The sequence below is a fragment of the Macaca nemestrina genome, chromosome 11, assembly GCF_043159975.1.
Source record: "Macaca nemestrina isolate mMacNem1 chromosome 11, mMacNem.hap1, whole genome shotgun sequence".
In the NCBI taxonomy this organism is placed as follows: domain Eukaryota; kingdom Metazoa; phylum Chordata; class Mammalia; order Primates; family Cercopithecidae; genus Macaca; species Macaca nemestrina.
In genome coordinates, this window is record NC_092135.1 from 130372874 (window position 1) to 130384753 (window position 11880).

The 11880-nt window shown below is 44.7% G+C and overlaps 1 protein-coding gene across 1 annotated transcript in view; it reads left to right on the forward strand.

Annotated features, from left to right (window-relative positions):
- Positions 1-11880, forward strand: part of LOC105473922 (DIS3 like 3'-5' exoribonuclease 2) — a 374047-nt gene that overhangs the window by 338439 nt on the left and 23728 nt on the right. The window contains 1 exon segment of the mRNA XM_071073554.1: positions 5336-5415. Within this exon segment, the coding sequence (XP_070929655.1) occupies positions 5336-5415 (80 nt within the window).

Genomic DNA, 11880 nt, shown 5'->3' on the forward strand with positions numbered 1-11880 from the left:
CTCAGACACTACACCCAGAGATTAGCAACATGGACCACACTTCAGCTCTGCCACTTACTTGGTAATTTGGGCCAAATACCTAATACACTCTCCTGTAACATAGAGGTAGGAACTAGCCTTGCAGGGCTGTTGCGAGGATTAAATAAGATCAGCATGAGAGATGCTTAGGACAGAGGATGTGCTTAATAAATACTAGCTCCATTCCAGACATCGGTCACCCAGCCATTTCTGTTTTCTTCCCGTCAGCCTCCTTCCCATTTATTTCCTTCCTGTTCCCCTGTAGGTCTCCTGGTCCATATGCTGCTGTGTTGTATCTCCACTCCCTTACCCCCTTATTCTTTCCTCAAACCTTCCTGGCAGATAGTCAGCTTGGACCAACCTAACTTTCTTCTCGCTAATGTCTAGGTTGCTAGAAAAAAGTTAACAGTGGGACAGATGCTTACTACACAGTAACTTCAGATCCTGTGGCCTCAGGGGGATCCAAATACTCCCTGGCAATCCTTATGCTCTGCCCAGGTCAACTGTTTTTCCTATTCTCCAAAGGAGCAATTTCAAACCTTCATCACTTTCTTCAAACTCCTTCCCCCATAACACTCCCCATTCTTTGCATATAATTTGTCTCCTAAGTTTCAGGAAAGAACCCAAAAAATCACACTAGGACTTTCTAAATCCCCCCTGCCCAATCCACAGATCTCACTGTTATCCCTGCCCATCTTCGTTCCTCCTGTGGCCGAGAAAGGGGTTCCACTTTTGTGTTGGATCCAATCCCTTGTCATCTCAGAGACTTCGAATCTGCATTTCTTGCTGTCTCTCTTAATGTCTTCTACCCCACCATCCATAGTGCCTTCTTCCTGTCAGCATTGAAACAAGTCTCTGTCATCTTTAAATACACTCCCTTCAAACACCTTCAGTATACTCCCACATTCTCTCATCCTTTCCCATTCCATTTCATGAATCTTGCCTCTTCCCTAGCACTGTCTAATTTGCTAAAAGAGTTGTATTCACTCATGATCGCCATTTCCTGGCTTTCTACTCGTTTTTCAACCTGTCACCCCTGATCTCTGCTCCCAGCACTCCCTGCAAGAGTCTTTTCTGATAGAGCCAAAGGATTCCTTGTTTGGGAACATTCTGTGTTACTTGACCTCTTAGAAGGATTTAATGCTGCTGACTACGCCTTCCTTGAGGCATGTTCTCCCCTTGGCTTCTATAATGTCAGAACTCAGAACTCCATAGCCACTCCCTAGTTTCTGTCGTCCAGCTCTTAAATGCAGGTGTTTCTCAGGATTCTATCCAGGGCCCTCTTATCCCTCCAGGTTACAATCTTGCTTGTAAACTTCAGAACTGTATATTCAGCAGCCTACTGGCCATCTCCACTAGATGCCTCTCAGGTATATTAGAATCAGCAATCTCAAACTGAACTCAAACTCTCCTCCCAAACCTGTTGTTCTTCCTTGTCAGGGTGAGTAGCAATAGCATCTGCCCTGCAGCCTGAGCCAGACAATCCTGAACACTATTGTTGACGCTTCTGTCTGTCACTGACTTTATCTCCAGACCATCACCAAGTCCTGTAATGCTGGTGAGGTGAAAGGAACGTGGATTTTGGTTAAAATTCCAGTTCTAATTGTGGTTTGCACAAACTACTTAACCTTTCTCAGCCTCAAGTTCCTCATTTGTTTAAAGGAAGTAGCAATACCTAATTTAAGTGGTTGTTGTCAGGATAAAGGAAAGCCTTTACTTGGTAGGTGATATGGTTTGGCTCTGTGTCCCCACCCAAATCTCATCTTGAATTTTAGTAATCCCCACATGTTGTGGGAGGGACCCAGTGGGAAGTAATTCAGTCATGGGGGTGGGCTTTTCCTGTGCTGTTCTCGTGATAGTGAATAAGTCTCACAAGATCTGATGGTTTTATAAATGGGAGTTTCCCTGCACAAGACCTCTTGCCTCTCGCCACGTAAGACTTGCCTTTGCTTCTCCTTTGCCTTCCACCATGATTGTGAGGCCTCCCCAGCCATGCGGAACTGTGAGTCCATTAAACCTCTTTCCTTTATAAATTACCCAGTCTCAGGTATGTATTTATTAGCAGTGTGAGAACAGACTAATACAGTAGGCATTCAATAAATGTGAGTCCTCCATTCAGTAAACATGACTGCTCTTCTGTTCCAGTCCTCTCTCTCCCCAACCCCATCACCACCTCTGCTGACTTGCCTTATTGTTGAATTGGTGTGTACATAGTTTCCTGACTTTGAGAATCCCCCTGCAATTAGATTTCCCATTGTTCCTTCATGACTAAGGACTAAGTGCTGGTCACCACAGCATTGAGTGCAGTCTGGGAGGCAGATTCCAGCTATCACTGGCACATAGTTAGATGTGTATGTACTTCCAAGTCTTGTCTCTTAGCTGTCTCCTATGCCACCGCACCTCCATAAGCTAAATCCTCATCATCTCATTTGGGTACTGCAGCAGCCCCTCTAAGGCCTTTCTCCACGCCCTCTCTCACTTCAGTCCTTCTCTGCCTGACCATCATAGCTGGTCTTTCTGCCCTGAAACCTGCCATGGCTTCTCTCTTCTGGCAAAGTGAAGTCCACACACTGCTACGTGCAGCCTGCCTTGCCCGCTCATCTCCCTTGCGTGCCTGTGCCAGCTCAGTGGCTAAGTCCTCTCTGACCCAGTGTCAGTTTTCATGATGAGGGAGCAAGAAGGATGCTTAGATACTGGTTGAGAAGCTGAATACTGTACTTCTTGGGTCTAGTGGCCAGTAGGACAGGCATAAGACACTTAGCTAAGACCAGCTGTCCAGAAAACAGGGACCAAAAGACACAGGAAACCCAGGAGGACTTAGAATTCTGTAAGAATCACCAGTCATAAAATAAGGAGGAAAACCTGTTAGTCTTCTGTCATAGCAATGTATGCTTATGAAGAATTTGGAAAATGCAAAGAAAGTAATCACCTGGAACCTCTTACCTAGTGATGGGCACTGCTGCTGTTTCAGCATGTTCCTTCCAAGTCTTTCCCCCCACCCCCCCGAGGCAGACTCTCACTATGTCACCCAGGCTGGAGTGCAGTGGCACAATCTTGGCTCACTGCAACCTCCACCCCCCAGGTTCAAATGATTCTTGTGTCTCAGCCTCCCAAGTATCTGGGACTACAGGTGCTTGCCACCACACCCAGCTAATTTTTTGTATTTTAATAGAGATGGGGTTTTACCATGTTGCCCAGGCTGGTCTCCTGAGCTCAGGCAATCCACCCGCCTCGGCCTCCCAAAGTGCTAGGATTAGAGGCATGAGCCACCGCATCTGGCCTCAGTCTTTCTTCTAGGAAGTCTTTGTCCTTTTTTACACAGTCTTCATGGTACACTGTATAATCAAGGGTACATCCTGCTTTATCTCGTCTGTCCAACGTATTTTTCCTGGGTTAGTAAAATTTCTGCCTAAGCCACGTAACGACTGCTTGCTATTCCACATGTGACTATAGGATAGTTTCTTTAACCTTTTGCTATTGCTGGACTTTTTAGTCTTTCCAATAAATAACACTGGGGGGGAGGGACAGTTTTGCGAATAAAACTTTTCTTCCTACATTTCTGATAATTTTTCTAAGCTATAAATTTATAACTTAAATCACTGAGTCAAATGATATGAAAATTTCTAAGCAGTGCAGACTCAAAAGGGACAGAATGAATATAGACCGGACCTCAGCTGCAAAGAGAGAGGTAAAGAGAAAAGGGTTGTAACTAATAGATTCTTTTAAAATTATTTTTTACTTCACAAAAGAGAGGGCTGGGAAGATTCAAGTGGTGCTCTGTAGGGAAAACATGCCTTTGACTTGAGTTCCTGGCTTCATGATGGTCGAGAAGGGCTTGTTTCTGCTTTTGTGTTTTCATCTGGGTCAGTTAGAGGACAAACCATTCCTATGAGTTCCTTTCCCACTAAGGAAGAGAAAAATCATCCAGTATATAATGATGCAGATCGTTAGCTGTGTTCGCAGCCTTGTAGTTTAAAAAAAAAAAAAAAATTATAATAATGTATCCTCCTAATGTGCAGTTAATTTTAGTTAAAATTTCCCTTGTGCTTTAAAAACCCGGTGAATTTATAAACATAGTAACTGGCTTGCATTTGGAATGTTCAAGCTGTCATAACCAGCTGGCTGTAGCAGGGCATGCTGCACCTCCTTGCGCTCTGTTGGGAGTTCAGCACTCACCTGAGCACTGCCCTCTCGAATCCAGAAAGAAACCAAGACCTTCCCAGAGTTCCTGTTCCTAATTTTCCGTAACTGAAGAAAGCTAATGAGTGTCTCTCAAACCTTTGACTCCCTGTCAGTCCCCAAATTCAGTCTTTCTCTCAGCAGTGGATCAGCCACCTGACTGGTGATTCAGATTCAAAAGTTTGAACTGTCCTTGATTTCTTCCTTTCTTTCCTTGCCACTGCCAACATCACATCCACCAGCATATCCTGTTGATTCAGCTTCTAACATATACCTCAAATTGTCCATTTCTCTTACTCTATCCCAGCTCCCCTGGCCACTCCCCTAACTCTGGAGTGGCTGCCTCCTGCAGGATGTTGCTTCTACTCTGTAGTCTGTGGTCTGCAGACTGCACTGGAGCCAGAGGGATCTTGCCGAAATAGAATTCTGATTACGTCATCTACTCTTTCTTTGTCTCTTCTTCGCTGTTAAGGTAAAGGCCAGAAATTCCAGTGTGGCCAAGAAGGTCCTCCCCAGAGCCACCCACCGTGTCCCTGGATCTATCAGGGCCCAACTTCACCAGCCATCCTGCAGCTCCTGCCCCAGGGCTTCTGCACTCAACTGTGCTGTCTCACCAGGAGAACCCTCTGCACTCCCCTCCCTCCTCCTCCTGATTCAGAGGAGCCTTCCCTTCTACCCATTCTATCCAGGTCAGGCTCTTTACTTTCATAGAAACATGGGGATTTTTTCTTGCTTCAGAGAGCCTATTTTAATTTGAAGTTCTACACATGTATACACATTCATTGGTGCGATCCTTTGATTGCTATCAGTCTTCTCTGCTAGACAGTAAGACCCATGAAAAGGGTCTGCTGTCACTGTTCTTTCCCTCTCAGCTAGCTCATGTCTAGCACAAGGTAGGTGCTTAATAAATGTATTGGTTGCATGCTGAATGAACGAGTAGAGTCCTGCTGACAGTTGTCATTGATGGATGGGGTCCTTGTAAGGTGTGGTCTCTTCCCAGAGCGGGCAGGCCCAAGTTCTCCACAACACATTGACTTGAGGGAGTGTGACTTTGTTTGATTTTATTTTTTTCATTTCAGCTATTGGAGCGAATAGAGCATGCTGCCTAAAACTTATTTTTTCTTCTCTCTCTGTTCAGCTAAAGCTTGCTTTCACTCTGGACCACGAGACCGGATTGCCTCAAGGATGTCATATCTATGAGTACCGTGACAGCAACAAGTAAGCCACTCAGTGGGAAAGAGTGTCACTTCACATGTGTGCAGCAGTGGTGCCTGTGGGCTTTCTGACACTGAGCTTCCATTGCTAAGTGGTCATCAGGAAGGGAATACACCTTTTACTACTATACTAGAAAATAGCGGGCAGAGAAATATTCCTCTTGTAAGATCTCTTTGCCCCTAAGTATAGAACTTGGGGCACTTGTAGAGGAGCAGTTGTGGTGTGTTAGAAGTAGATGTTGAAGCAGACCTTCTTTCAAGGCTCCAGATGTACCCCAGACACTCTCTACTCTTGGTCTCCAATCATGTGCCTGCTTGTTTGGTTCACTGTGTGACTTTGGCTTTGTTGCAGTTCTCAGTCACTGTCTGTCTATACTTAGGTTTATGGGTTTTGTTGTGATTATCTTCCTTGTGTATTTTATATTAATAGTTGGGAGATTTCTGAGTACTTACAGAGATTTAAATTGGTGGCCTTGTTGGAAAGGTGGCACCTTGCATAATTTCATAGCACCTCCTTTCAACATCATAGACTGCCTCCTTTTTTTTTGGACAGGGTCTTGCTCTGTCACCCAGGCTAGAGTGCAGTGATAGAATCATGGCTCACTGCAGCCCGAAACTCCTGGGCTCAAGTGATCCTCCCACCTCAGTTTCCCGAGTACCTGGGACTACAGGTGCATGCCACCATGCCCAGCTAATTTTCTGAAGTTTTAGTAGATACAGGTCTCCCTGTGTTGCCCAGGTTGGTCTTGAACTCCTAAGCTCAAGCGCTCCTCCCACCTCGGCCTCCCAAAGTGCTGGGATTACAGGTATGAGCCACTGCACCCAGCCACAGACTGCCTCCTTGACTGTGTATTTTTGTTTGTGAGACAGTGAAAGTGGTGGTGAGTGAGGCACAGGGAATGTGCCCCAATGATGACAATGATGGTAATGACAGCAGCTACCATTGAGCACCTCCTATGTGTTAGGCACAGTACTGGGGACTTCACATTTGTTATCTCATTTAATCTTCATAACAACCCCGGGTGTGTTATTTTATTATTGTCATATTTGCAGAAGCTAAGATCTAGGGAACTAAAGTAATTCACTCAGGGTAACTTGCCACAGCTGTGAGAAGCAGAGTCAACATTATCATGTTTACTCTGGGGAGAGAATAGATGGAAAACAATTGACCCATATTGCCACTTAGAAACTCCAGTCAGTGACAAGAGCAGTCCCAACCTGGATTTAAGGAGAATGTACTCTGGTCTCATCATCTAGATATCCAGGCTGTTTAATTTCATCCAGTAGAGGGAAACAAATAGGCACATGCCAGTAGAACCATCTATGACCTTCCAAAAGAGAAATCGGTGCCTTCCTCGAGACCTCTGGCGCTGTTTTGGGTGGAAGAGAGGCTACTGGGTGCCCTCATTACCACATCTCCACTGGGATTACCTTCAAGACGTGATGACTCTTTGTAATTTATCTTTAGGAGAATGCCATAGTAACTGGTGTGTACCCCTAATTAATCATAGGAAGGATTGACCAGACATCCTTTAACAATTCTGGCTGGACTGTCTGCTCTTTGGGAAAAGGTTGCAGAGTTTTTATTCAATGGGAGAAGGGCACCAGCTCTTTGTCCTTTAAGTTTATGTCTTAGCTGTTCACATATCCAGTGGCAACAACTTATATTGTCTTTGACTGTGAGAAGAGAAAATAGCCTAGCTCCTTTTTTTTTTTTTTAATAGAAACAGTGTGTCATGATGTTTCCTAGGCTAGTCTTGAACTCCTAAACTCAAGCCATCCTCTTCCCTCAGCCTTCCGAAGTGCTGAGATTATAGGTGTGAGTCATCATGCCCAGCCTAGCTCTGTGTCTTGGTCTATCCATAGCTCCTAGCATATTACCAGATCAAGCAATGTAAGAAGATAACTTAGGATTTATAAATATGAATAAGTTTTGGCCCCCAAAGACCTATAAAAGAAAGTATTTGTGTAGGAAATCGGATACGAGCCATGATCTAGAAAAGTATGGTGATCAAATGCTTTGGTGACTGCTCTCTCTGGTTCTCTCTTGCTTGTATTAGAGTCAGTCTTAGGGTTCATTCTCAATCCTTAGACAACTTTCCTAACCTCTCTGAGTCTCTAGTTTCTTTTTCTTTTCTTTTCTTTTTTTTTTTTTTTTCTGTTTTTTGAGACGGAGTCTTGCTTTTGTCGCCCAGCCTGGAGCGCAATTGCATGATCTAGGCTTACTGCAACCTCCACCTCCAGGGTTCAAGTGATTCTCCTGCCTCAGCCTCCCGAATAGCCAGGATTACAGGTGCCCGCCACCACACCTAGCTAATTTTTGTATTTTTAGTAGAGACGGGGTTTCACCATGTTGGTGAGGCTGGTCTTGAACTCCTGACCTAGGTGATCCACCTGCCTTGGCCCCCCAAAGTGCTAGGATTATAGTCATGAGCCACCGTGCCCGGCCTGAGCCTCCAGTTTCTTCATCTGTTCAAAATAGTAGGATTAATAATACCTCTCTGGCGGGGTTGCATGAGGCTCTCTGGCCGGGATGTCATGTTGAAGTGTGTCATCACCAATCTCACATATAGAATGCCCATAGGAAGTGTTGGTTGCCTCTTCTTCCCAAAGAGAAAAACCAGCTCATGACTTCCATTTTCCCAGAAAGTCTTCTGCTAACAGTGTGCTTATGAGGGAAGAGGCTGGTGTGCCTGCCATTCACAGCCTTCAGTTGTGTACGACGCTCTGTCAAAGGCAGACTCTTCTCCTCACTCATGAGTTGTGAAGCACGGAGGACCCCAAAATCCTGACTATGACTTCTCGTCTCCCCCAGACCCTTCCCTGTCTGTATTCCTCTGTTTCCATTTAGGGTCATTTTCCCTACAATGCCTGAATCCAAATATTGGCATAATAGTGGCATTTAGAAAATGAAGATACTCAGCCCAGTCCCTTAAGGGTTCCATGTTGTCTCAGGCCAAGTAACGTGAAGACAACACCAGCAGAGAGAGGAAATTCTACAGATGAAAAAGCTTGCTTGAATATTAGTTTGGTACAACTGATTATTGAAACGATTGCTTTTCCCTTTTGGGTATTCCCTGCAGTACAATTTGTAATCATTTTAACATTCATCTCTGTCTGCCAAATTCAATCCATCAGCAAAAAAAGTTGTTCTGAATAAGTGCTGAGGCTGTTGGATGGTTCTCCCAAATAGTCTTTCCTTTCAAATGGAATGGCCCAGAAAATGGGCACTCCATTTTTATATTTTCTGGATTCTCTTATCAGCCCTCGATTAACGGGATTCAGTATCAAAAGCAGGTCAAGTTTTCTGCAACAGAGAAGAAGAAGGTGGCCCTCAGGTCCATGGGTGGTGCCTGATAGTTTTGATCCTTGGCTCTATGTCATCCTGTTCTCCTTTCACATAAAGGGGCTAATCTCTGCATCTGGGGTCCAGGCAGAACAGTCCCTAGGACTTCTCCATCTTGGATGGGACTTGGACCCTGCCTTCTCTAAGGCTAGGGGCACAACTCTCGGGTTAACATTCTTAAAGCTCTGAGGTCATTAGAAGAAAGAGAGAAGCTGTCCTATTGTGCCTTGGGTTCAACTAGTAAAGCTCTCCACCTTGAATTATTCTGTCAGCCTCCCAAAAGCTATTCCAATCTGCATCTAAGAGGTGTGAGGCCTCACGCCCCCTGGCAGACGCCACCAGTCACCACCCGTGGACCCAAGGGCCACCTTTTTTTTTCTCTGTTGCAGAAAACTTTACCTGTCTTTAACACTGAATCCAGTTAATCAAGGAGTGATTGACAGTCATTTTTGTCAAATTGAAGTTTGGAGATCTCTTGATATAGGGCAAGGAACAAGGCCTTCAAGAGTGAAGAAGTGATTTGTGAGAATTCAGTTACACATTTATGAAGCCCCTGCTTTGTACAGTGTGTTCCATGGGGGAGGCAAAGATACGTTAGACCCAGTGCATGCCCTCAGGGTTTGTATAAGTAGCAAAGCACACTCGAGCACCCTGTAGGGATGATGTGCACTTTGGCAGTGGTAGGAATCGAGTGCTGTGGCAACAACGATGAGGAAAGTGAACGCTTCTGACTTTGTGTTTACTGTGTGGATGGTGGTGACCTTCACAGACAAGGAGCCTTGTCAGAAGGCTTCTTTCTCTCCATCCCCACTGCCACCCTCCTTCTCACTGCCAGGACTGTAGAGCTGCTTTGCAAGCTGTTCTTCCTGCTGTTAACTGGTCGGCCTCCGGGCTGTCCTCTGCAGCCTGAGTGAGTGTGCGTGTCTTTTCCTTCTGGTTGCTTTTTAGGCCTTATTTTTGTCTTTTTGTTCTACAGTTTTACTACATTATGTCTGAGTGGATTCACTTTTATTTATATTGTTTGGGACTCAATATAGTTCTCATTTAGACATTTTTATCTATTATCTTTGATTCTCTCTAATCTCTCCTTCTGGAACTTGTTAGAAACCCACCATCTTATTTCATCTTTCCTCTCTTTTCTATTTCCGTATCTGTTAGTGCTGCATTTTAGGAAACTTCCGCAGAAGTGTCTGTCACTTTATTCTCCTTGTAGCAGTTTACTATCTGCTGTTTAATAACCCTTCCCAATATGAATGTTTTTATTTTATTTTATTTTATTTTATTTATTTTTTGAGATGAAGTCTCACTCTGTCACGCAGGTTGGAGTGCAGTGTCGCAAACTCATCTCACTGCAACCTACACCTCCTGGGTTCAAGTGATTCTCCTGCCTCAGCCTCCTAAGTAGCTGGGATTACAGGCATGCGCCACCACGCGGGGCTAATTTTTTTGTATTTTTAGTAGAGACGGGATTTCGCCACATTGGCCAGGCTGGTCTCGAACTCCTGACCTCAGGTGATCTGCCCAACTCAGCCTCCCAAAGTGCTGGGGTTACAGGCGTGAGCTACCACACCTGGCCTAATGTTTGGTTTTTATATTTAATTTTCAGAAGTTCCGTTTTGTGCTTTTGAAAATCAGCCTATTATTATTAATTAATTTTTTTGTGTCCTAGTCTTCTGTTATGATTTCTATTCTTTCTTTTATCTCCCTAATTATTTTGATTGTATTTATTTTATAGCCTCTTCCCAGTTGTTTGAAGATTTTTAGTTCTAGTTCCAAGAGTACCAGTTCTCTTATTTCTTGTGTCTATTGACTCACTCTTCTGTGGTTCATTTTCTCTTACAATTTGTTTTTTATCATAAGATCGTCTTAGGCTGTACGTGGTGGCTCACGCCTGTAATCCCAGCACTTTGGGAGGCCAAGGCGGAAGGATCACCTGAAGTCAGGAGTTCGAGATCAGCCTGGCCAACATGGTGAAACCCTGTATCTACTAAAAATATGCAAATTAGCTGAGCGTGATGGCACACGCCTGTAAGACCAGCTACCCGGGAGGCTGAGGCAGGAGAGTCACTTGAGCCCAGGAGGCAGAGGTTGCAGTGAGCTGAGATGGTGCCATTGCACTCCAGCCTGGGTGACAGAACAAGACTCCATCTCAAAAAAAGAAAAAAAAGAAAAAAAAAAAAAGAATCTCTTAAGTAGGGATTGTGTTTAGTGGGAGTTCCACATACTATGGGTTATGGATGTGTTATCTCATCACTTTTGCATGTGTTCTGCCAAGACCCAGGGAGGTTCATAGGCCTGCTAGTTTGGATGTTAACTCCTTGTCTTAGGAGTCTCACCTCCTGGGTAGCTGGACTCCTCACCCACGTGCCGTGTGGGCTTGGCCTCTCTGTTTCTCATAGGAGATGCCTCTGTTCTGTGCCACATAAAGACATTCCTCTGCTCTGTGAGAAAGGTCTTCCTGGTTCTTTGTTCAAAGACTAACAGCCCCCAGGATCCTGGCTTTATGTGGGGATCTCAGTTCCAGTTCCATGGCCAGGTCTTCCGCCTCCTGCATGCATTAAAATCTTACTCCTGTAACTGTATCAGTGTCTGATACTCCCAGCCCCCAGTTGCCATGGTAAAAATTACAGCTCTGACTTAATTTTTTTTTCACTTCCAGCATCTGAGAATTTCCCCATTATTCTTCTATACTCAATAATATATTTAAATTATTCTTTTGGTATATTTTATCTATAATTTCTCTGTGTTTGTGTTGGGAAGGAGGTCCACATCAGTTCAGTCTCCCATCTTGTCAGAACCGAATATCTGAATAAACTTAAAAATGGTCACTCATTTAGCAAGTGTATAGAGAGTATCTGCTGCATACCTGTATAGTTCTAGGCCTTGGGGCCATGGAGCTGAATAAACGGTGATGCTGTCAACAGAGGCCCATGCGCCAGTGGAAGGGACTGGGCACTCCTCAGCAGCAAGGCAGCCCTGTGTTCCCACCCCACCTGCCTGCCATACAGACCCATTCTGTCTTCCTGCCCCGGCACCCTACATGCTGTCTGTACCAGATTACCTCACGCTCCTGCGTACAACTTGTCCCTGTATGCTCATGCCATTTCCTGCTTCTTAGAACAT